Source organism: Salmo salar, chromosome ssa09 (assembly GCF_905237065.1).
Source record: "Salmo salar chromosome ssa09, Ssal_v3.1, whole genome shotgun sequence".
Taxonomy (NCBI): domain Eukaryota; kingdom Metazoa; phylum Chordata; class Actinopteri; order Salmoniformes; family Salmonidae; genus Salmo; species Salmo salar.
In genome coordinates this window covers 121,964,267-121,989,857 of record NC_059450.1, presented here as the reverse complement: position 1 = coordinate 121,989,857, position 25,591 = coordinate 121,964,267, and the positions used below count along the sequence as shown (strand labels likewise).

At 43.5% G+C, this 25,591-nt stretch overlaps 3 protein-coding genes and 1 non-coding gene across 4 annotated transcripts; 1 reads left to right on the top strand and 3 right to left on the bottom strand.

The window, feature by feature from the left end:
* Positions 1–1,651: 1,651 nt before the first annotated feature.
* On the bottom strand, positions 1,652–13,575 carry LOC106612621 (golgin subfamily A member 6-like protein 1). The gene is made up of 6 exons (XM_014213956.2): positions 13,039–13,575; positions 4,833–4,873; positions 4,592–4,667; positions 4,190–4,249; positions 2,421–3,448; positions 1,652–2,222 (listed from the first exon to the last, which is right to left on the bottom strand). The coding sequence occupies exons 1-6, from the start codon at positions 13,082–13,084 to the stop codon at positions 2,151–2,153; spliced, it is 1,323 nt and encodes a 440-aa protein (XP_014069431.2). The 5' UTR covers positions 13,085–13,575; the 3' UTR covers positions 1,652–2,150.
* trnae-uuc (transfer RNA glutamic acid (anticodon UUC)) lies at positions 6,834–6,909 on the bottom strand. Its single transcript has one exon. It is a non-coding gene; the product is annotated as a tRNA-Glu (tRNA).
* A 663-nt stretch (positions 13,576–14,238) lies between the features above and the next one.
* On the bottom strand, positions 14,239–19,801 carry sars2 (seryl-tRNA synthetase 2, mitochondrial). The gene is made up of 16 exons (XM_014213954.2): positions 19,353–19,801; positions 18,993–19,088; positions 18,851–18,880; positions 18,605–18,745; positions 18,360–18,414; positions 18,192–18,255; positions 16,843–16,948; positions 16,478–16,525; positions 16,123–16,231; positions 15,920–15,965; positions 15,715–15,802; positions 15,483–15,595; positions 15,162–15,255; positions 14,930–15,022; positions 14,710–14,775; positions 14,239–14,590 (listed from the first exon to the last, which is right to left on the bottom strand). The coding sequence occupies exons 1-16, from the start codon at positions 19,620–19,622 to the stop codon at positions 14,450–14,452; spliced, it is 1,560 nt and encodes a 519-aa protein (XP_014069429.1). The 5' UTR covers positions 19,623–19,801; the 3' UTR covers positions 14,239–14,449.
* A 78-nt stretch (positions 19,802–19,879) lies between these two features.
* LOC106612619 (kelch-like protein 12) lies at positions 19,880–25,136 on the top strand. The gene is made up of 5 exons (XM_014213953.2): positions 19,880–20,391; positions 20,736–20,889; positions 22,427–22,505; positions 22,700–22,927; positions 23,105–25,136. The coding sequence occupies exons 1-5, from the start codon at positions 20,386–20,388 to the stop codon at positions 24,585–24,587; spliced, it is 1,950 nt and encodes a 649-aa protein (XP_014069428.2). The 5' UTR covers positions 19,880–20,385; the 3' UTR covers positions 24,588–25,136.
* Positions 25,137–25,591: the final 455 nt, after the last annotated feature.

The window sequence follows — 25,591 nt, the reverse complement described above, 5'->3', positions numbered from 1 at the left end:
CCATTATCAGCAACCATCACTCCTGTGTTCCAATGGCATGTTGTGTTAGCTAATCCAAGTTTATAATTTTAAAAGGCTAATTGATCATTAGAAAACCCTTTTGCAATTATGTTAGCACAGCTGAAAACTGGTGTTCTGATTAAAGAAGCAATAAAACTGGCCTTCTTTAGACTAGTTGAGTATCTGGAGTATCAGCATTTGTGGGTTCGATTACAGGCTCAAAATGGCCAGAAACAAAGACCTTTCTTCTGAAACTCGTCAGTCTATTCTTGTTCTGAGAATTGAAGGCTATTCCATGCTATTCCAAGTCTCTAACCAGAATAGAAAGAGGAGTGGGAGGCCCCGGTGCACAACTGAGCAAGAGGACAAGTACATTACAGTGTCTAGTTTGAGAAACAGACGCCTCACAAGTCCTCAACTGGCAGCTTAATTAAATAGTACCCGCAAAACACCAGTCTCAACATCAACAGTGGAGACGCAACTCCGGTATGCTGGCCTTCTAGGCAAAGTTGCAAAGAAAAAGCCATATCTCAGACTGGCCAATAAAAAGAAAAGATTAAGATGGGCAAAAGAACACAGACACTGGACAGAGGAAGATTGGAAAAAAGTGTTATGGACAGACAAATCTAAGTTTGAGGTGTTCGGATCAAAAATGAAAAGATGCTGGAGGAGTGCTTGACGCCATCTGTCAAGCATGATGGAGGCAATGTGATGGTCTGGAAGTGTTTTGGTGGTGGTAAAGTTAGAGATTTGTACAGGGTAAAAGGGATCTTGAAGAAGCAAGGTTATCACTCCATTTTGCAACGCCATGCCATACCCTGTGGACGGCGCTTAATTGGAGCCAATTTCCTCTTACAACAGGACAATGACCCAGAGCACAGCTCCAAACTATGCAAGAACTATTTAGGGAAGAAGCAGTCAGCTGGTATTCTGTCTATAATGGAGTGGCCAGCACAGTCACCGGATCTCAACCCTATTGAGCTGATGTGGGAGCAGCTTGACCGTATGGTACGTAAGAAGTGCTCATCAAGCCTATCCAACTTGTGGGAGGTGCTTCAGGAAGAATGGGGAGAAATCTCTTCAGATTACCTCAACAAATTGACAACTGGAATGCCAAAGGTCTGCAAGGCTGTAATTGCTGCAAATGGAGGATTATTTGACGAAAGCAAAGTTTGAAGGATACAATTATTATATCATTATATTTCTTATTAATTTTGCAACTAATTTGTTTTCATGGAAAACAAGGACATTTCTAAGTGACCCCAAACTTTTGAACGGTAGTGTACATCAATACTAAAGAGGTTTCTGTGGTCCCTCAGTTCTTTCTGAGGGAAGATCTCAGTTGAATACTCCTCACATCCTCATCTCCTTCTCAAAACCCATTGGATGAGAAAGCCAGATGTCCCTCCCCTCTGGTCTTCTCTTCCAATGAGTTTTGAAAAGGAGGCGAGGAGAGGACGCAAAGATTTTGCAATTAAGATTCTCCTGGAGTGTTACCCCAGTTCTTCATTAACAGTCTGCTATTAACAGTGCATTAGCCAGATAGCACAATCCTCACATTTTGTTGACATTCACATGGAAATCAATCATAGAAATCGAAATGTCAATATTACAAATGACAGTGATACATTGCTTACATTAAACGCCACAATGACCGTAACAAATCCCACACACTGATTTTTAATTATTGCACAAAATATACACACGAGACATATCGTAAAGAAAACCTCTTTCCCAAGTATCATGAGATGTAGACTAACTATAGCTTTGCAAGGTTGTACATCTTGCCTACTAAACAATCTTTGATAATGGCAGCACACAGAAAGACTGACATCTGAAGAACTTGCAATCTCTGAATGCAATATGAGAGTTAGGGGATGGGGAGAAGTGTACCTGTATGCTTATACTAAAATGCAACTACTTACAGAAGTACATCCCATCAAAAGCATTATGACTATACCATGTTACTAAGTATGTTAGTTGTGTGTGGTGCTGTGTGTGATAGCATGAGAGAGAGAGAGCTGCATTGTGTCATTATTTGTCTGTTTTGTGTTGTTTGTCTTTCTGTGTGTGTGTGTGTGTGTGTGTGTGTGTGTGTGTGTGTGTGTGTGTGTGTGTGTGTGTGTGTGTGTGTGTGTGTAATTTAGAACTTAATGACTCCTGTGAAGCTCCCGAAGCTCTGCAGCCACTTTTCGCAGCTCTGCCTCAATCTCCAGAAGCTCCTGTAGGCACACAGAACAGGTCAGACAGTGTGTTAGGTGCGCACACACGCACACACACACACGCACACACACACACACACACACACACACACACACACACACACACACACACACACACACAGACATAGTCTATTAACATTACAATATCAACTTTACAAGCTCAGTTGTGCTAAATCTTGTTGACTCTCGCCCACTTACCTCTCCTTCATCCTCCTCAACATTCTCCTTTTTGTCCTCATCCTCCTCCTCCTCTTCCCAATCCTCATTGTTTTCATCTTCATCTTCCTCGTCTGCTTCTTCATCATCGTCGTCATCATCATCATCGTCCCTGTTCCTCTCCTTTTCAAACTGACGGGTCGACTCATCACTCGCTTTCTCCATCACTCTCTTCTGCTGAGGCTCCTTAACCACCTTCTCACTCTCTCTTTCTTTCACCTTCTCCAATTCCTTGTGAATCTCTCCCTCCTTCTGGCTCTCTTTGTCCACTTTCGCCTCATCCCCGGCATTCCCACTCTTCCTCTCCTCCTCTTCTTGCTCCTCCTCCTCTTGTACGCGTTTCATCTTTTTGAGGAGCTCCTCCAGTTCCTCCTGTTTTTCCTCCCTCTCTTTCTCCTTCTCCACATTCTTCATGCTGTCCTGTTCCTCCAGCAGCTCTTTGAGCTCCCGTTCCACCTTCCCTTTCTCCACCAGCAGCTCCACCTCGTTGTTCTTCCTCTCCTCGCTGCGTTTCCTCTCTTCCTTCTCAAGAATATCTAGCTGCTCTTTCTCTCCCTTTTTCTGCTCCTCCTCCTCATCCCTCTTCCTATTCTCCTCTGCTTCTGACCCTCTCTGGAGCTCTTTCTCCTTCACCGACTCGTACCTTTTCTTCTTCAGCTCCTTGAGCAGCTCCTCAAGCTCCCTGTCCTCTTTTTCCTCCTCTCCTATTTTCGTTATCTCCTTTGCGAGGAGCTCCTCCAGCTCTTTGGCGCTCTCTTCCTCATCCCCCCTTTTCTCCTCCAGTCTGGGCTCTTCCCTTATCTCCTCATTTGTTCTGTCCTTCATCTCCACCTTCTCCTCCTCCTCTACCCCTTCTGCCTTCGTCTCTTTCTCTCTCAGTTCTTCTTTCTCAGTCTCCTTCTTGTCATCATTCTGCTCCTCCTTCCTCCCTTCTCTGTCCCTCTCTCCCTCAGCCTGGTTCTCCTCATATCTCTCGTTCTCCCTCCCATACTCTCTCTCTTTTTCCCTCTCTGTAAGAATAAAGTGAATTGAAGTAGATAGTTACTGTACAATTCAAAGCATATTACAACAAGTACAACAAAACATGTTTAAAAAGATTTTATCTTGATTTACATGTTATGTGGAAGGACCACCAGAGGGCAGGCTGGGCTCACGGATAGTAGCCCAACAAGGCATGTGAGACAAGGTAACCAGAGTCAATTAAGCACAGCTGACGGTACTAATGAGATATTCTCTTTCCCCTACAAGAGAGAGGATGGAACATAAACTATCTCTGGAGAATGGCTACTGAGAGAGAGGTGCTATCCAAGAAGATCCATTAAGACGGTGACGAATATGTGATTGTTGTTATAGTTTGAAGATAATCATAATGTGATGCTGTGTCATATAAAGAAGAAGATGTATGTTGTTCCTTTGGAGATTCTCATTGACTGTGTTAGAGTGTTTGTATTGTCAGAAATCCCTCAGAGAACTGTGTTGAATCAAGAAAACCTACTCCTGACTCGTTTATTCCACCTTTCTGCTTTAGAGTGACACCAAATGACTTGGTCCGCTCACAGTTATTTACATGTATAATTACCTGACTCTAAAACCAACATAGCATAGCAAAGCTATTGCAACGATTACACTGATTCACTTAATAAGTACGTTTGTTTTGATATTCCATATCACTGTGTACCAATTTCTGATCCCAGCCCGTCCCTGGGTACTTCACTAGTAAAGTGTTAGCTAATAACCGTAGTCAGACTGACCCTTCTGGGCCAGCTCCTGCAGCTCTCTCAGGAGACCCTGGTGCCTGTTGACAGCATCATCTGCACAACACAACACAACACTGGTTGCTCAACACTGACCATGTCCATCTTATCAAAATACACATAATCATACCTATCTGCCTGAGTGACCTGTGTTTCTGTGAATATTTGTAATGGAAGATTGATTAAATTGATGAAATAATGAACAGCACTATAGTCAAATGTAAAGGGTATTCCTCACGAACAGTAAGTAATGATTCCATCGTCATGATAAACTAAATCAAAATGTTGACGCATTACAATGTCATAGTGAATACAGGTGAAAAGTGCACTGTGTGACCTAGTGCGTTTGTGCAGCTGAGGGAGGTTATGTCAGATAAGAGATAAGGTAGGCGCTGTCACCTGTTTTCCGTTTGTCACAGCCAGAATGTGGCATACCGCCGTTACTCTTCAGAGAGTCCTGAATACAGTCAGCAACCTGAGGGCACACGCACACAACACACAAACACATGCACACAGAGCATATTCGGACACAGTCAAATAGCTATTGCAGCATCAATATCAATTACCATAATATGTTAGCAGTGTTGTAATACACTCATAAAAAAAATCTGAGCGATAACATAAACGCTTTGTCTCTGACCTTTCCAACCTGTAGAGAGGGGGATAGAGGAAGGCATCCCACTAGAGAGAGAGAGAGAAAGAAATGTAGTCTTTCCAAATAATTGCATATTTTGCCAACAATAACACACCAATTGATTAATGGTCTGCTGAATGTTAGTTTTTTTCTCTTTGTTTGCTCTTTTACATATTATGTGTATCTCTGATAAGATACCCAGGAATGGGCTGACATTAGCCCATATTAATATATGTAGCCTTAGATATAAGGTTCATGAAATCAATAACTTGCTCACATCAGATAACATTCACATACTGTATAAGCGCATACAGCCATTTCTGAGACTCAATTAGATCATTATTTTGATGATACAGCAGTAGCAATATGAAGATATAACATCTATAGAAAAGACAGGAATGCTTATGGGGAGGTGTTGCTGTATATATTCAGAGCCATATCCTTGTAATGCTCAGAGAAGATCTCATGTAAAGTGTTATTGAAGTGTTGTGGTTGCAGGTTCACCTGCCTCATCTAAAGCCTATTCTTTTGGGGTGTTGCTATAGGCCACCAAGTGCTAACAATCAGTATCTAAAAAATGTGTATGAAATGCTTGATAGTGTATGTGATGTAAACAGAGAGATCTACTTTCTTAGGGACATGAATATTGTCTGGTTTTCATCAAGCTGTCCGCTCAAGAGGAAGCTTCTCACTGTAACCAGTGCCTGTAATCTGGTTCAGGTTTTTAATCAACCTACCAGGGTGTTTACAAACATTACAGGAACAACATCATCCACATGTATTGATCACATTTTTACTAATACCGTACCCATTGGATGCAGTGATGACAATATAGTGGCTATATCCAGGAAAGACAAAGTTACAAAGAGCTGGGACTAAAATAGTGTATAAGAGATCATACAAAATATTGTGCTATGACTCTTATGCGGATGATGTTAAAAATATTTCTTGGGCTGATGTGATTAATAAGGATCATCCTGTACTTTATGAATTTATGAAATTGATTCTTCCAATTATTGATAAACCTGCACCTGCTAAGAAATTGACTGTTAGACCTTTTTAGGCTCCATGGTTTGATGAGGAATTGAAAAACTGTATGGTTGAAAGAGATGGGGCAAAATGAGTGGCTAATAAGTCTGGCTTCACATCTGACTGGCTGATTTACTGCAAATTGAAAAATGATGTGACTAAACTCAACAAAAAAAGAAGAAACTGTATTATGAAGCCAAGATAAATGATATAAAAAAACAGATTGCTTATTCATCACAAAACCATCTGACGTTGCCAATTATTTAAAATCGGCAAAGTGGGCAAATTTAGGCAAGAAATGCCAACAACGAACAGTGAGCCATCGTATTCATGCATAAAAAAATGTATAATGAAAGAAAAGTATTGTAAGTTTGAAAGTTAGGAAGCAGTGGTCATTCCACTACCCAATAGTGGTAAAGCTGCCTTTACTGGTTCAAACATCAGACTTATCAGCTTGCTGCCCAGCCTGGTCTCATAGACTAGACGTAACATAATAACTGTAAATCCGGGACACTCAAATTCGTATGATATGTTACGTTTGGTATGGTTACATAAGACAGATGGCTACTTAAGTAGGGTGGCTGGTTGCGAGTTAAAATCTCATCATGGACAACTTTAGCATTTTAGCTAATTAGCAACTTTCTACTACTTTTTAGCTACTTTGCAACTACTTAGCATGTTAGCTAACCCTTCCACCAAACACTAACCTTAACCCTTATAGCTAACCCTTCCCCTAACCCTAACCTTAACCCTTTAATTTAACTCCTAAATGTATCCCTAACCGCTAGCCTAGCTAACATTAGCCACCTAGCCACCTAGCTAGAATTTGTAACATATCATACATTGAGCAAATTTGTAACATTTACATTTTTTTAACATTTTAGTCATTTAGCAGACGCTCTTATCCAGAGCGACTTACAGTAGTGAATGCATACATTTCATTTTTTTCATTCCATACATTTTTTTTTTTTCGTACTTGGCCCCCCGTGGGAATCGAACCCACAACCCTGGCGTTGAAAACACCATGCTCTACCAACTGAGCTACAGGGAAGGCCGTAACATAATGTACATTTTGCAAATTTGTAACCTATTGTACATTTTGCAAATTCGTAACAGGACTTGCTTCCATTCAGCCACAAGAGCATTAATGAGGTCGGACACTGATGTTGGCCGATTTGGCCTGGCTCTCAGTTTGCGTTCCAATTGATCCCAAAGGTGTTCGATGGGGTTGAGGTCAGGGCTCTGTGCAGGCCAGTCAAGTTCTTCCACACCGATCTCGTATGGATCTCGCTTTGTGCAAGGGGCATTGTCACGCTGAAACAGGTGAGAGCCTTCCCCAAACTGTTACCACAAAGTTGGAAGCACAGAATCGTCTAGAATGTCATTGTGTGCTGTAGCGTTAAGATTTCCCTTCACTGGAACCAATGGGCCTAGCTCGAACCATGAAAAACAGCTCCAGACCATTATTCCTCCTCCAACAAACTTTGCAGTTGGCACTGTGCATTGGGGCAGGTAGCGTCTCCTGTCATCCTCCAAACCCAGATTAGTCCATTAGACATCCAGATGGTGAAGTGTGATTCATCACTCCACAGAACACGTTTCCACTGCTCCAGAGTCAAATGATGGGGAGCTTTACATCACTCCAGCCAACACTTGGCATTGCGCATGGTGATCTTAGGCTTGTATGCAGCTGCTTGGCCATGGAAACCGATTTGATGAAGCTCCCGACAAACAGTTCTTGTGCTGTCGTTGCTTCCAGAGGCAGTTTGGAACTCATTAGTGAGTGTTGCAACCAAGGACAGACGATTTTTACGCACTATGCGCTTCAGCACTAGGCGGTCCCTTTCTGTGAGCTTATGTGGCCTACCACTTCGCGGCTGAGGTGTTGTGGTTCCTAGACATTTCCAATTCACAATAACAGCACTTACAGTTGACCGGGGAAGCTATAGCAGGGCAGAAATTTGACAAACTGACTTGTTGGAAAGGTGGCATCCTATGACAAATACTAAAAAGCTCAGTGACTTTCAACATGTAAGGTCATTCTACTGCCAATGTTTGTCCATGGAGATTGCGTAGCTGTGTGCTCAATTTTATACACCTGTCAGCAACAGCTGTGGCTGAAATAGTTGAATCCACTAATTTGAAGGGGTGTCCACATACTTTTGTATATATAGTGTATTATTGACTATAACCGGTTGTTAAAAAAACATATGTTTATGGCTTTTCCACCACCATATCATGGATTCATGGTTATCTATCTAATAGAATTCAGAGTGTTTTCTTTAATGGAAGCTTCTCTAATGTCAAACATGTAAAGTGTGGTGTACCGCAGGGCAGCTCTCTAGGCCCTCTACTCTTTTTTATTTTTACCAATGACCTGCCGGTGGCATTAAACAAAGCATGTGTGTCCATGTAGGCTGATGATTCGACCATATACGCATCAGCAACCACAGCTAATGAAGTCACATAAACCCTTAACAAAGACTTGCAGTCAGTTTTGGAATGGGTGGCCAGCAGGAGTGAAAGTAAGGAAGTACAACATCCCAGTAAAATAAATAGTGAGGGTATGCCTACCGGTAAAACGTGAGCCTATCTCACTTAACAAAACATGCCCAAAAAACTATAGGCTATTACACAATTATTTAACATTACTGCATATCAGCCGCATGACAAATTAGCGAATTGAGTGGAAACCGGGTGGTATACCTCCAAATTGTGCTGTGGTTTGAGGAGAACAGTACGTTTTGTCAAGGCGCAGATGAGTGGCCGAGACCGAGGTGTGCGTGGACAAGAGTGGATGCATCAATTCAGGCTACAAGCATAGGCCTAATGACAATCACAGAATTTAATTACACTCCAGGTAGGTGTTTTGTAACAACTGTCTCTTTCCATTCATCAAATTGCGGTGCACGGTGCACTTTTTGGGGTTTGGATGCTGAAATGATTTTGTGAGTGAATGCGCGGGTAGCCTACCGGAGCACCTTTGTTAAGTGATTGTTTGACAATCAGATGAAAACATCATGCCTAGTTGTGTTTATGCCACATTAAAAGGCATAGGTGGCCTGTCCATAAGGCTGGTGGAGCTAAGCTTTCCTTAAAGTAAATTTAATTAAATTGCCAAAATGATGTATCCTAATTAGCTTACTCCTGTCTGTACAGACATTGGACGTCATATTGTATTTGTGTCTCCCCTTTTCGTAGGCCGATTATATGGATCAGATAACATTGTTTTAATTGATCTGTTTGTCCCTGTCATTTTTGGAGCAAAAACAAAATGTGTGTGAGGACTTCGGTGTCCCGTACCTGTAAGAAATAAAATATACTTTCACCCCTGGTGGCCAGTAATAAACGGGTCCTGAACATCTCTAAATCTAAAAGCATTGTATTTAGTACAAATCAATCCCTAAGTTATAGACCTCAGCTGAATCTGGTAATGAATGGTGTGGCTGTTGAACAAGTTGAGGAGACAAAATTATTTGGTGTTACCTTAGATTGTAACCTATCATAGTCAAAACATATAGATTCAATGGCTGTAAAGATGAGGAGAGGTCTGTCCGTAATAAAGAAATGCTCTGCTTTTTTGACATCACACTCCACAAAGAAATTTTTGCAGGCTCTAGTTTTATCTTATCTTGATTGTTGTTATATGGTCAAGTGCTGTAAAGGAAGACCTAGTTAGGCTGCAGCTGGTCCAGAACAGAGCAGCACGTCTTGCTCTTCATTGTAATCAGAGGGCTAATATTAATACTATGCACGCCAGTCTCTCTTGGCTAAGAGTTGAGGAAAGACTGACTGCATCACTTCTTGTTTTATAAGAAACACTCATGTGTTGTAAATACCAAATTGTTTGCATAGTGAACTTCCACACAACGCTGACACACACACTTACCCCACTAGACATGCCACCAGGGGTCGTTTCACAGTCCCCAGGTCCAGAACAAATTCAAGGAAACGTACAGTATTATACAGAGTCATGAGTGCATGGAACTCCCTTCCATCTCATACAGAGCAAGAGAACAGCAAACCTGCTTTCAAAAAACAAATAAAGCAACACCTCACAGCACAACACCTCTCCCCCATGTGACCTACTTGTTGTGTGTATGTACTGACATGTATGTGGAACTGATAGACTCACACACACACACTACATGTTCATGTTTTTAAATGTACAGTTGAAGTCGGATGTTTACATACACTTAGCTTGGAGTCCTTAAAACACGTTTTTCGACCACTCCACAAATTTCTTGTTAACAAACTATAGTTTTGGAAAGGCGGTTAGGACATCTACTTTGTACATGACACAAGTAATTTTTCCAACAATTGTTTACAGACAGATTATTTCACTTGTAATTCACTGTATCACAATTCCAGTGGGTCAGAAGTTTACATACACTACGTTGACTGTGCCTTTAAACAGCTTGGAAAATTCCAGAAAATTATGTTATGGCTTTAGAAGCTTCTGATAGGCTAATTGACATCATTTGAGTCAATTGGAGGTGTACCTGTGGATATATTTTTCAAGGCCTACCTTCAAACTCAGTGCCTCTTTGCTTGACGTCATGGGAAAATCAAAAGAACTCAGCCAAGACCTCAGAAAAAAATTGTAGACCTCCACAAGTCTGGTTCCTCCTTGGGAGCAATTTCCAAACGCCTGAAGGTACCGCGTTCATCTGTACAAACAATAGTACGCAAGTATAAACACCATGGGACCACGCAGCCATCATACCGCTCAGGAAGGAGACGAGTTCTGTCTCCTAGAGATAAACGTACTTTGGTGCGAAAAGTGCAAATCAATCCCAGAACAACAGCAAAGGACCTTGTGAAGATGCTGGAGGAAACAGGTACAAAAGTATCTATATCCACAGTAAAACGAGTCCTATATTGACATAACCTAAAAGGCCGCTCAGCAAGGAAGAAGCCACTGCTCCAAAACCGCCATAAAAAAGCCAGACTACGGTTTGCAACTGTACATGAGGACAAAGATCGTACTTTTTGGAGAAATGTCCTCTGGTCTGATTAAACAAAAATAGAACTGTTTGACCATAATGACCATTGTTATGTTTGGAGGAAAAGAGGGGAGGCTTGCAAGCCGAAGAACACCATCCCAACTGTGAAGCACCGGGGTGGCAGCATCATGTTGTGGGGGTGCTTTGCTGCAGGAGGGACTGGTGCACTTCACAAAATAGATGGCATCATGAGGGGGGATAACTATGTGGATATATTGAAGCAACATCTCAAGATATCAGTCAGGAAGTTAAAGCTTGGTTGCAAATGGGTCTTCCAAATGGACAATGATCCCAAGCATACTTCCAAAGTTGTGGCAAAATGTCTCAAAGACAACAAAGTCACAAAGCCCTGACCTCAATCCTATAGAAAATTTGTGGGCAGAACTGAAAAGGTGTGTGTGAGCAAGGAGGCCTACAAACCTGACTCAGTTGCACCAGCTGTCAGGAGGAATGGGCCAAAATTCACCCAACTTAGTGTGGGAAGATTGTGGAAGACTACCCGAAACGTTTGACCCAAGTTAAACAATTTAAAGACAATGCTACCAAATACTAATTGAGTGTATGTAAACTTCTGACCCACTGGGAATGTGATGAAAGAAATACAAGCTGAAATGAATCATTCTCTCTAATATTATTCTGACATTTCACATTCTTAAAATAAAGTGGTGATCCTAACTGACCTAAGACAGGGAATTTTTACTAAGATTAAATGTCAGGAATTGGGAAAAACTGAGTTTAAATGTATTTGGCTAATGTCTATGTAAACGTCCGACTTCAACTGTATACATAGTGAGGTGATTGAACATTGCCAGGAATAAAAACAAAGTAATTGAATTGTTTGGCCTAAAAGTAGCAGGATCTATTTTTAAGACCAAGACAGTCACATGCCAAGCAGCTAACTGGACAGAAAAGGACCTTGTAATCCTCCCTCAAGGATGAAGTGGAAATCTCCATGTTATTAGTTCACAGCTTCACAGGGAGTCCAATGAATTTTACACAAGCGCTAAAAACGACTGAGTCACTGAACCCCTGACATATCCCATTAAAGCTACTGCCTTTTTCTCTGTGTCAATAAAGCTATTCCAGTGGTGCATGAATCAATTGGTAATTGACAATGGAGGTCAATGGTAACGGGGCTGTTAGTTAGTTGTGTGGGAGAGAGAGAGTGTTTCTTCCTAAACTGGGACACAGATCCTTTAAAGCTGCAATCCCATGTTGATTGGCTTGGCAGGCCTCCGGTCACCCTCTGTATACACAAGGCAATTGGCAAGGAGATTTGGGTCTGTATGTTCACACACACATAGGTGACTTTAACACCTATACACAGTGCGCACTATGCACAGAGCATTAGCCTTAAGCTCAGTTATATTTTCATATAACACTGTTATATAATACATGTGAGAACGCCTACCCTCCCGTTCTCACAACATTACATCCATACATCTTTACTCCCAAAACACTCCCTGACACTGATACAAAACTGCTCACATCAAACCATGGTCATCGGGTCAATATTTGGATATTCAAACAGGACATGGTTGTAAAAGATTTAGGTTTAACAGTTACATGAGCGCACGTGCACTGTTTTCGTCACCTGTCGTGCGCGACAACATAATTCACATTTAGGATGATGTAGAAATAGACTTGATTTATTATGTCACCTTTACATAAGAGTATTTCCAATACACACACATGCGATAGCAATCAATATGTAGACAATCACAGGGGAAACTGTATAGCCTACCTAACTCGCTTTCTGGATAGGCTACGGACAGATTTAGCGTTAGTGACCGACCGGATAAGGTGCGCTCTAAACAAATTATGTAATAAGTCGATCTTGATCCTAAATCTTAAAATCTACCAATTTACCTTTTTGTACTTTTGTCATTTTGGTTGAATTGTCGCACAATCCATTATGCCCTCAGTTTTTATTTATAGGCTACATTATCAAAATATAAACATGCTCTAAATAGCATAAACATTCCGCTTAACTGCACTCAATAGCCTACAATCACACGTTTTAGCTAATGTCCCAAGCAAAGCTATAACTAAAATGCCTATAGGCTGTTAGAACAGGCAGGCTATGGACTCGGCTAACATACGCGTTATCTAACACTGGATAGGCTCATACACTGATTGATCAGCAGCCTTACAAATGAATCCCTGATTTTCCTTACCTCCACTGAAGGTCCAAAGCAACGCCGTGAAAATAAGAACTCCCATAGGATCTGAATATAAAGGCCTTAAAGAAAAGGAAATAACCTTGAAATAATAATGCGGCGACCTTATTATCAAGTCGAGCGAGGACCCGCTGAGGAGCTGAGAGGCGCGTGTGCTTGGCTCAAAGGGCCAGGTGATGCAGGACAGGTCGGGAGGATGGTGCCCCGTCAAGGCGTAACAACTAACGCGGTGATAACGAGAGGATTGCTCGCACCAAGCTGAGTTGACCACATCTGACCGGAGGTAACGCCAATACTCTGGTGTTCAATCTCATGGCTCAGCAGCAGATTTGTATTACAACACATAACCTGCCGTGCTGTAGGCTTTATGTGAAGAAGGGGACGGGAGACACATTTGTTTTATTTTTAACAAGGAGTGTACATTTCAATTATGTGTTATTATAACTGGGTGATTCGAGCCCTGAATGCTGATTGGCTGACAGCCATGGTATATCAGACCATATACCACGGGTATGACAAAACATTTGTTTTTACTGCTCTAATTAAGTTGGTAACCAGTTTATAATGGCAATAAGGCACATTGGGGATTTGTGATATATGGCCAATATACCATGGCTAAGGGCTGTGTCCAGGCACTCCACTTTGCATCATGCATATACACCTCCTCAGGCCTTATTGCTTAATTAATTAGCACAGTTAATTACACATTTAGAGTTGATGACATGTAATGTCCATGTAATGCCCAGCCTAATGGGCACAGCATTTTGTCCACAGCTTTGCCTGTGTTTTCTGACTATTGGAAGGGGCACATTATACCTCTGGGCTTCATTACCAATTCTATTCTAATCCATTTCCCAGCATTAAGGATAAGAATGCAGGCATTACAGCTGTGTTTGGTGCCGCTTCACTCAGTAATTCCAGTGTGCTAGTACTTCCACGCAGTGGACATGATGGACCCTGTGTTGCCTCTCGTGAATGATACGCTTCTGACAGAGCAAGCACTGCATCTATGTGGGGCATAAACAGGGATCCAATGAATAAAACCACCAGGTCTGAAATACTTATTTGCCATAATATGTTGTTTTTGAGTATATTTACATATAAAAGAGTCTAGATGTGTTAGAGCGGAACTGTGTTCTCTGAAGGTAGCCTACTGTGTGGTTGCAGATCCTGTATTGTTTTAATGATCAACATGAGTTGTGAGAAATTGACATTTATGTTTAATTTAATACCGTTTCATTCTTCTGCAGACAAAAACAGGAGAGTTTATGATAGTGTCATCGTGACACACATTCACAAACAGTATGACATGAATATATTTACATGGCAGAGCAACACAGAATAAGTAAACATGCAGATAGAAAAGGCTTCAGTTGTTCTCTTGATGCAAGTGTGTTGGTGCATGATGTCATCTGGGCTTTGGGACAGGGCGGGGCATGCGATTGGGCTGGTTTGGTCCGATGTATTTCAAAGGAATGTATTTGGGCTTTTCAATCACCTCCAACTCCAGGAAGGGCTGCAAGGCACGAGGCACTAACACTGTCCCTTCCTGAAAATGGACATGTGAGTGAGATATAGAGAGTAGCATGTTATCAGAGACACTTCTTTTCATGATGGGTGAATGTATTCATCAATAGTATTGGGAATACAGTCGGTGTTCTCTCTTACCTTGGTCTGATGAGTCTCCAATATAGCAATGATAGTACGGGGAATAGCACACGCTGTGGCATTCACCTAGAGCAGAACACAAATAATTAGAGATTTTCTACTTAGAAAAATTTGAAAACACTTAGAAAATGGTTCATCTGTTCTTGTAGAATCTATTACATTTAGTGCATCAGAAATACTGAATCTCACAACATAAAGAATGTACCCTTCCTGGTCTCACCGTATGAGCATAGTGTAGGCTACCATCCTCCCCCTCATATAGGATATTGAGGCGTCTGCTTTGGTAGTCTGTACAGTTAGACCCGCTGGAGATCTAAGGCAAGCCAATGGAGAAACAAAAACATCAAGCCTGGATAACAAAACCGACACCAATAATGGGAAATGATTTTCAAACAAAAACAATATCCATCCAGGATATGATTAACCAATCATAGTAGTGCCATCAATCCCACCTCGCCATAGCTGTCCCTCCCTGGCATCCAAGCCTCAATGTCGTACTTCCTGTGTGCTGGGCGACCTAGCTCCTGGGTGGGCATGTCCAGTACTCTACAGGTAGAGAGAACGCAGCGGTTACAGGAACACTCTTGCTAGGGTTTAATGAGTAAAATCAATACTGTGTGTGAGTATTTGCACAAATAATATATTTATATGTAAATATATGGCTATAGCATGTACCAATGGCAAAATACACTGTAGTGTATGACTCAAAGCATAAGCTATGCATCTATCCAGCCACATTGAGTGTATGCAGAGAGCCAGAGAGGAGCACTGACCTATAGTGGAGCTCCAGGGAGGAGAAGATCTCCTTCTGCAGGGACAGGAACTCCTCCAGCATCTGAGAGCTCTCCTCCCCAGTCTCATCTGCAGTCACACCAAACATCTCCACCTGGACAGACACACCAGCAGAGGATGAGAACACAAGGGTACTTTAACACCATGCATCAAATATGGCGGACAACTTGGTCCTTGGTTGATTCTATATGATTTGGCTTTGTTTCCTGTTACCTTGTTGAAGTGATGTACTCTGTAAAGGCCCCAAGTCTCTCTGCCTGTGTCCGTCTCAGCCCTGTAACATGTGCTACTGCACACAGACCTACAACGGAAAAACCAGTCCATTCAGCTCTAATAAAAACACATAGGGGGTACATGTATATGTTACACTGGGTTGTCAGCAAACCAAACGTACAGTATTACAAATAAAGTGCCTCACCTGACAGGAAGGTCCTTCCAGTTAACAGCATGGTCCATAAAATAACCTAGAAAAGAAAAGGACACTTTCTGGTTACAGCAACAACGGCACACTAGTATATCACTACTAATCATTAAGGTTTTTCCATGGCCTGTCCATTCTCACCCACAGATGACCTTACCCCACAACCTCCCCATCACAGCCTAACTCGTACGTGGCCTCACCTGCTATGCCCACCTCCCCTGTGCCAGCCAGGTTGAGGTCAGGGAAGCAGGTGGGGTCCAGAGAGTACACCTGAGACCTGTGGGCATGGGGCTGCATTCCACAACCCTCCTGTATGTATGAGAGAGGAAGACAGAGATAGAGTGAGAGAGTCTCCGGAGAAAGAAAGAGAGAAGGAAAGAGAGAACGTGTCAGTTTGGAGAAATGTTACTTGTGAAAACTGGTTCACTACTAGGCACACACGTCACACCTTAATCTCTGAATGCTTTACTCTCTTTTTCCAATTTGAATATTGTTATGCATTCATGTCTGCAGTGCATACTGTAATGTAAATGAAGGACAGAGTCAGATACTCACAAATACAGCCCCCTTCAGCATGTCTGGCACAACCATAGGTATAAACCCCTGAGAGAAGGAAAAAAAAATGATTTGCTTTCAAAGTAGGGAGACATGTATTTATTCATCACTGCTACAGTTGTTATGATGTATATAGTGCTATTTCTATTGTTGTGTTTTTATGATCCTTTTAATTCTTTTATTTCACTTAGTCCAGCATGTTGGAGCTCGAAACCTAAGATTTTCACTGTACCCTGCAATCACACCTGCAACCTTGTACATGTGACTATTAAACACTCAGAGTCTGAAATGATAATCACACATTTTGCAGATATATTAATCTCTTCTCCCTAATAACACAGTCGAACAAAGGGTATCTTACACACCCGCTGCTGCAGTGTTGCCAGGGCGAAGTTCTGTAGAGCAGACTGGAGTCTGGCCCCCGCTCCCCTTAGATAGTATGACCTATGACCTGAGACATGGGCTAGACGCCTGCAGAGAGAAGATCGGAGTAAACCACATGATTTAACCTTTATTTAACTAGGCAAGTCAGTTAAGAACAAATTCTTATTTACAATGACGGCCTACCGGGGAACAGTGGGTTAACTGCCTTGTTCAAGGGCAGAACAAAATATTTTTACATTGTCAGCTGGGGGATTCGATCCAGCAACCTTTACGGTTACTGGCCCAACACTCTAACCACTAGGAATATTTTAGATGGCTGAAGTTCATATTTAATTTAGACAATGTTATGCATATTTGGAGTTTCTGTAATACACATGATTTCCAGTCTTCTATTTGTTACACTGAAGGTGCAGGTTGGTGGTCACTAAGCTTGAAGCTGAATGTTCTGAATTACTTGATACTGATTGATGACTCTAGACTGGAGATACAAGGACCGAGGACACTGATTATTATTGTATTCTGTGAAACAGTGTGATTCTGTAGCAGCTGACAAAGTCACTGCCTTTTGTTTTTGACCTCCTAAAAGCCTCTCAGACTGGTGTTTACAGAACAGTTGTCTGCTGATTAGGATATAAGGACCTTCTCAGTGCAGGTCAGTTAGACATTTTCTCTGCTTCTGTGCTGGAGGTGTCTCCCTGCTGCAAATTGTAATAAACCGGATAGATTTTTATTGACTTTACCTACGACTGCTCTGCTTTTTGTTCACCTGGAAATTAGAGGGTGAGAGTTGGTAATTAAGTAAAAAATAAAATAAAATATATATAAAGATAAGACATTAATCTCAAGGGGAAATTAGAAACAAAAGATTGTTAATCTGAAAATCTAACAAAGACCCTGGCCATCTGCTATAGGAAAAAAAATTAATAGACAAAGAAACAACTCATACAATATTAAGCACCCATTTACTAATGACAAGCCCTAGGCTACATATTGTTAACAACAATACCAGAGGATAACGCTGGTGAGCCCCTGTTGTTTGGCCGCACTGTTGATGAGGTTTAGTTATGTGTTTACCGGTAGGCCTTTGCCAAGAATACTGGGACTGGAGGATCAACTGATGAAAATGAACAGAGAGAGATAGTATTGAGGAACAATGAGAGAGAGAGAGCGAGAGAAGAAAATTTGATATAAAGAGAAAGATATGAAGAGAAACAAAGACGATAAACAGTGAGGAGAGAGAGTAAGCAGAGTGACATGAGACAGAGGGGTATGGAGAGAGAGACAAGAGGAAGAGAGAACAAAAGCCAGAGAGCAGACCAGTGTGTCTAACCTCTGTCTGATAAGACCAAGCTCCTCCCCGATCTCTAGGTGTCCCCTGGGTTTGAAGTCAAACTCTGATGAAAAAGGTCAGAGACAACTGCATATCAAATACTGCCCTACTTAGTACGTCGATGAGCTCATGAGGACAGCATGTAACTGTAGTGTTCCGCCTCCTCACCTGGCTTCTGTCCAACCAGCTCCACCACTCTCGCTTGGCTCTCATCTCCAATTGGCTGAAAGGGGGGGTGGGGGTTGAAAATTAAACTAATTCCAAACTATAGATTTTTTCAGATATGCAAAAAAATTATCTTCCAATAGTTGAAAGTCTGTGTCTATGCATAGGTCTCTCTCAGAATGATTCTCTAACAACATATATTTGCCTCACACCTGTGTGTGTGTGTGTGTGTGTGTGTGTGTTCTCACCACATCGGGGTGTGTGGTGTTGGGCAGCCTCAGGGCTCGGCCATAGTGCTCCTCCTCCAGCTCACTCTCTCGGGGGTAAAGCTGGCTCAGCCGATGACGGATCTCCCGACCCTCCTTCGTAGCCTCCTTGAACTCAGGAATCTGAACAAAATAAGGGGCTACTTACTCCAAAAGGATATTCTTTCTGTTCAGCCTTGATGTTAAGTGCAAATACCGTAAGGCCACAGCAGGCAAGGCAGAACTTACATTAGCTAGGGCTTTCTTGTCATTCTGATCCTGTGGAGAAGGGAAATGTTTATCACAATAATTCCACAAAATAATCTCATCATAACATAAAAAAATGTTTTGAAGCACAGGTATTGGTATCATTGCCAACATATCAACTGACCACAAGAGCCCGAACTCTATGACTGATCACTTTCTTCTGCTTCTCCAGCTGTGAGATTTCCTTTCGCACGGCCTCAAGTTGCTGCCAAACACACACCTGCAGCACACATTTACATCAGAAACACACCTCTAAAGTAGGCCTATAGAGGTCAGGCAATGTGCTTGATACTAATGCAGTAGGCTACACTACCTGCATGTACTTCAAGGCAAATGACACATAGCATATAAAAGCAGAGGCTTGCACATCAAATACACTTTAATGACTTAATGGTCAAGAGAGCATGCAAAGTGCATGTAACTAGGCTACCTCTACAGTATTCAACATGGTGTGTGGTGAGATGGGATATACAGAAAAACTTACAATCTCCCTGACATCTGCTCCCCGTAGATCCCCTTTCCGAGTCTCCACATTGGCAATGACTTTGTCAGTCTCCTCGCACACAAGTCGCATGTCCAAGTCTGGCTTGTCACTGTAGCCCTCGCGGACATGTTCGTACAGACTACTTCGCACCTCGTGTGTGGAGCGGCTGGGGGTAAATACTTTCGTTCCCTGCCTTGTAAAGTGTCTTGAAACAGGTTTTAAGACATTCAATGTGCCAAGCCGAACAACCATTCCAATGCAAGTCGCCATGTTTCAATGCGGAAGTAGGTTGGTACATAGAGGCGAGACCAAATAAGACAACCAATTAATACAATCTATATGAACAACATTTGTAACACATTTCATGTACTGACTGTGTGTTTATAAAGTCAAAAAACATAAAATATCGTTTACATTTGCTTTAGTTATAAAATAAGGAACACGAGCGAGTTCAAAACTTAACGTCACATCCGTGCACTAGTTCAAAGGCTAGCCAATGAGACTAGCGGAACCATTGCATTGCGGTAATGCGGTTCAGAGAGGGAGACAAGTGAATTGTGCGGCCGACAACAGTCAGGCAGGTCTCTGGGGCAATAAAACCAGTATTTTATATATTATTTTACATCGGTAATGTGTTTGAGATGTTTGTGTTTTATGCCATGATTGACTAATTCCCCTGATAAGACAGAAAGGGGTGCTTTGGTGGATGATTTTCAGAGAGCTGCATTCAGCAGTTGCTAACAAACGTTAGCTAGCCGCCGCCGGGCGGTCTGTTGTTATAGCCTGCATGGTGGTTCTGAGAACCATGAGCCGTGCTGCACCCCACACTGGAGGCCGTACTCACTCAAACCAGGACAGGCAAGGCGGATCGGAGGGTGGGACACACGGATGTCAACTGTCAGCTTCCCTTTTTGACTGACTACAGACAATCGGGCCCAAAGGAGAAGCGGCTAACAGTAACGGTCTGTCCCCTGGTGACATCCACACAATCAGAGCCCAGGACAGGACCACCAAGTAGGGTAGTCTCCCTTTAATGAAGGTAACGTCAACAACATTGTTATCATTTTGTGTCACTTCCTGAATGTACCCTGTTGATTTTCCCAATAAGAGAGAGGAATAGGGAATGGTACCTTAGAGCTTTGCAAGACATTCATTCAGCCTTTAGCTTAGAGTTGGATATGATTCATTAAGGGCTTTGAAGTTGATCTTGACCATGACCCTCTAATTACTCTTAGATAGATTACCTATATCTATCTACATCAAATTGTAATTATAACTGGCCACCATCTTGTGTATCTGGCTCCTTGACAGAAATGTTGTTGTTTTTTTGTTAAAGGTTCCTGATATTCCTGTTTATCTATGTCAACTCTTGACTATTTCCAGATGAGTGCAGTCCGTGGAGGAACAATCACCTGGCGGCCACAGCCCTGGCAGGACGGTGACAGTGGGGGCGGGGAGCCCCTTTCGGACAGCGACTCTGAAGAAGAGGACTTTCCCGACGACAGCACCACTCCTTTAGGAGACTACGTCACACATGGTATGGTGGAATGGGAACGTCCAAATGATTGCATCAGTCATGTTACTCAGAGAGCTCATCATGTAGTGTGTGTGTGTGTGCGTGCGGCGTGCGTGCGTGCGTACGTACGTACCTGTCAAAAGTTTGGACACACCTACTCATTCAAAGGTTTTTCTTTATTTTATTACTATTTTCTACATTGTAGAATAATAGTGAAGACATCAAAACTATGAAATATCACATATGGAATCATGTAGTAACCAAAAAAGGGTTATACAAATCAAAATATATTTTAGATTCTTCAAAGTAGCCACCCTTTGCCTTGATGACAGCTTTGCACACTCTTGGCATTCTCTCAACCAGCTTCATGAGGAATGCTTTTCCAACAGTCTTGAAGGAGTTCCCACATATGCTGAGTACTTGTTGGCTGCTTTTCCTTCACTATGCGGTCCAACTCATCCTAAACCATCTCAGTTGGGTTGAGGTCAGGTGATTGTGGAGACCAGGTCATCTGATGTAGCACTCCATCACTCTCCTTGGTCAAATAGCCCTTACACAACTTGGAGGTGTGTTTTAGGTCATTGTCCTGTTGAAAAACAAATGACAGTCCCACTAAGTGCAAACCAGGTTGGGATGGCGTATCGCTGCAGAATACTGTGGTAGCCATACTGGTTAAGTGTGTCTTGAATTCTAAATAAATCACATTGTCACCAGCAAAGCACCCCCACACCATCACACCTCCTGCTCCACGGTTCACGGTGGGAACCACACATGCGGAGGTCATCCGTTCACCTACTCTGTGTCTCACAAAGACACGGCGGTTGGAACCAAAAATCACATTTGGGCTCATCAGACCAAAGGACGGATTTCCACTGGTTTAATGTCCATGCTCATGTTTCTTGTCCCAAGCAAATCTTTTCTTCTTATTGGTGTCCTTTAAGTAGTCATTTTTTTTGCAACAATTCAACCTTGAAGGCCTGATTCACACAGTCTCCTCTGAACAGTTGATGTTGAGATGTGTCTGTTACTTGACATTTTCTTTATTGACTGACCTTCATGTCTTAAAGTAATGATGGACTGTCGTTTCTCTTAGCTTATTTGAGCTGTTCTTGCCATAAATGGACTTAGCCCTATTTGGTAAAATACCATCTTCTGTATACCACCCCATACATTTACCTTGTCACAACACAACTGATTGGCTCAAATGCATTAAGAAAAAATAAATTCCACAAATAAACTTAACAAGGCATCCCTGTAAATTGAAATGCATTCCAGGTGATTACCTCATGAAGCAGGTTGAGAGAATGCCAAGAGTGTGCAAAGCTGTCAAAGGCAAAGGATGGCTACTTTGAAGAATCTAAAATATATTTTGATTTGTTTAACCCTTTTTTGGTTACACGATTCCGTATGTGTTATTTCATAGTTTTAATGTCTTCACTATTATTCTAAATGAGAAAATAGTAAAAATAAAGAAAAACCCTTGAATGAGTAGGTGTGTCCAAACATTTGACTGGTACTGTAAGTCTCTATTGCCTCACTTTTTACTTCTCTCCCTCAGGGTTGAAGCAGCTACTGGATGCTCAGCAGCTGTGTGATGTCACTCTGTTAGTGGAGGGGAAGAGGTTTATGTGTCACAGGTGGGGTCAATGACCTTCTTTCAATTCTAGTGTACTACAGACATCCAGACAGTGCATGTTGCTACACACAAAGGAATATGTTACACACACTTAGATGCCTACTGCTGTTTCAGTACTCTGGTCTCCTGCAGTCATTGTAGTCACACCCTATCTCACCCTTATGTGAATGACGTCGTGCTTCTGCCTCTCTTCAGAGTCCTCTTGGCAGCGGTCAGCCCGTATTTCCGTGCCATGTTCACTAGCCCGTTGGTGGAGTCCCGCCTCACTGAGATCCGATTGGAGGAGGTGACGCCGTCAGTCATGGAGACTGTCATCCAGTTCGTCTACACTGGGGAGGCGGGGCTCTGCCTGGACACGGCTGAGGACCTGTTTGTGGCGGCCAATCGGCTTCAAGTGATGCCCCTGCAGGACCTGTGCTCCAGGTAACTATATAGTCAGCGCTGCCTGAAATAGATCCGTTGTATTTTCCCCGGTCCAGAATGCTGCTCATACTCTGAAGCATATGCAGTTACTGCCACAGAGTTTTGATAGCATTTTAAAAAGCCAGCTTTCTTTTATTGTCTGGTTTTCCATCCTCAAACATCTGTGTGTGTCCGTAGGTTCCTGTTTGAACACCTGTCTGTGGACAACTGCCTGGGCATGTACTCTCTGGCCCGCTCCCACCACGACCAGCTGCTCCTGAGGGCCTCTCTGAGGCTGGTGGCCCAGCACTTCCCACGCGTGGCCCGCCAGAAGGACTTCCTGCTGCTGGACCCAGGTACCCTGGGCAGCCTGCTGGGCTCCGACCGCCTGGGCATAGACTCTGAGGCAGAGGTGTACGACGCGGCGCGCCGCTGGGCCGAGCACCAGCCCCTGGACCGTTACAGCCACATGCCGGCCCTGCTCCACCACCTCCGCCCCGGCCTGTTGTCCCTGGAGGAGAGCCAGCGGCTGAGCCAGGAGCTGGGCCCTGCGGCGGCCGGGGAGGGCCTGGGGGGCCCGCTGAGGCCCCGAGAAGGCATGTTCGAGAAGAAGATAGTGTGTGTGGACCTGAAGCCACGGGAGGACGAGTCGCTGAACGAGAGGGACTTCACGGTGGACTGCTTCGACCCACGCACAGGAAAATGGGAGAAGCTGGCTGCCCTGGGCTCTCTGCTGTGCCCAGGTTGCACGGCCATCGGGGGGAGGCTGTTCGTAGCAGGGGGCATCCTGCGGGGGGGCACGGTGTCCACGGAGGTCCATGAGTATGACTCAGTGTTGGATCGCTGGCAGGAGCGGTCGCCCATGGTGCAGCCCCGGGCCATGCTGGGTCTGCTGGGCTGTGGGGAGTCACTCTACGCCCTGGGGGGCTGCAACAGAGGAGCCATGCTGGACTCCTGTGAGATCCTGGACCTGGCCTCTCTCCAGTGGGGCCCCGGGCCCCGTCTGCCCCTGCCACTGCGCTCCTTTGCCTGTGCCGCCCTGCGCGGCCGCATCTACCTGCTGGGCGGCACCACGCTGGAGCAGAACCGGGCGGTGGTGCACGCTGGCGTGCTCATCTACCACACCCTGACTGACTCGTGGACCCGCGTGGGACTGGACTCTGGCGCCACCTGCCTGGCCGGAGGGGTGGCGGTGCGGGGAGGGGTCTGTGCCATTGGAGGCTACATGAGGGACGCCACGAAGTTTATAGATGGGAATTACACCCATCTGGAACCTCTGGAAGCCACGGGGCGGGTGCTGTTCTTCAGGGAGGGCCGGGGCACAGGGGTGGAAAGGGAGGTGACGGGTGCGGTGGTGTCTGAGAGGGGCGGGGCCGGGGGGAGTGACCGAGCCCCCAGTCCGGTGGTTTTCCCAGGGTTACCCAGGCGGATTGCTGCTGGGGGTGTGGCCAGGTGGAAACGCAGGATATACGTGCTGGGCGGGGAGAATGGCTCCCGTTTCTATGACAGTGTGTACTGTTGGAAGCCTGGCTGGCGCAGCTGGGTCCAGAGACGGGAGAAACTACCCGGAGACACGGGGGGAGTCAGCCAGTTTGGCTGTACCACCCTCAAGTTCCCCAAGAAACACATCCTGTCCCGGCTGAGACTGGCTCGGGAGGACCGCAATCCTGATGATGACTAGCCACTGCCGGACGAATGAGTTGTGGCTAAGACCAGCATTCATGGGGTTTCAGTAATGAAATGTTATCAACTTTTTACACTTGAGACAGTGGGGGGGAAGGGGACTCGCATCTGAATGTAACCACCGTATGCCACAACAACACTAAAGTTCTTCACAAAAATGATTTGAATGCATTTAAATGGTTTGAAACTTGTCTGCCTGTTGAACATACATCCTCAGCCTTTGCCACCTTCTATAGGAATTGAACGACTGCATAGGGCTATGTTTTGGATGACTGGCTGCGAATGTTTGAGTTGTTTTATTTTCTGCCTTTCCTATTCCAGACATTCTGAAATTCACTAAAGCATCCCATGTATGTAGCTTTAGTCTTTCACTTTTCAATGATTCCAAGGCCATGTTCATTAGGCACGAAACGGAAGAAAATGAACTGAAACAGGGAAGGAGTACCTACCAGGACTTGTCCAATAACCTAAACATTCATTTTCCATTGCAACATGTTTTGTAATGTTTTTTTGATTTAATGCTCTAATAAACATGACCTAGATTTCAGTCACTTGTTATTTTTGTTCCGTTTCTCTTCATCGCTATTCACCCTAACACTTATCCTCCTCCAATCAGATATAGTGTTATCAGAGGGGATAACGTGGTTTCGTAATCATTATTGCCCCCAAGTCGCCAAATGATGTTTTATTTAATTTTCAGATCCGCCAGAATACCTGACTATTTGTTTTATTTTGGATTTTAGTTGAACACGCCCCTTTGCTCTATAGAGCTGTGTGAAGCTATTCGGAGTTTAAATGTGTATGTGTGTGAATGTTGGATTATGGTATGTAACAACAGGGGAGCCCCCCCCCCAATCTCTCACACCCCTTAAGAGAAACGTCACCTGACTGATGTAATCTGATGTATGTTTTTGAACTGAAAGTCAAATTGATAATTTGATGACAGTTATGCTATCAAATGATTAAAGGAATATTTCCTTAAGATTTTGGGGATTATTCTCC

Coding starts and splice junctions, on each gene's coding strand:
- sars2 (XM_014213954.2), bottom strand. CDS start 19,622: ATGGCGACTTGCATTGGAATGGTTGTTCGGCTTGGCACATTGAATGTC. Junction 15,966..16,122: donor AGGGGAGGTGGGCATAGCAG/GTGAGGCCACGT, acceptor TTTCTTTTCTAG/GTTATTTTATGGACCATGCT. Junction 14,591..14,709: donor TGGAGACTCATCAGACCAAG/GTAAGAGAGAAC, acceptor GTCCATTTTCAG/GAAGGGACAGTGTTAGTGCC.
- LOC106612621 (XM_014213956.2), bottom strand. CDS start 13,084: ATGGGAGTTCTTATTTTCACGGCGTTGCTTTGGACCTTCAGTGGAG. Junction 4,250..4,591: donor CTGTGACAAACGGAAAACAG/GTGACAGCGCCT, acceptor TGTGTTGTGCAG/ATGATGCTGTCAACAGGCAC. Junction 2,223..2,420: donor TTGAGGAGGATGAAGGAGAG/GTAAGTGGGCGA, acceptor GTGTGCCTACAG/GAGCTTCTGGAGATTGAGGC.
- LOC106612619 (XM_014213953.2), top strand. Junction 22,506..22,699: donor AAGAGGTTTATGTGTCACAG/GTGGGGTCAATG, acceptor GCCTCTCTTCAG/AGTCCTCTTGGCAGCGGTCA. Junction 22,928..23,104: donor CTGCAGGACCTGTGCTCCAG/GTAACTATATAG, acceptor GTGTGTCCGTAG/GTTCCTGTTTGAACACCTGT.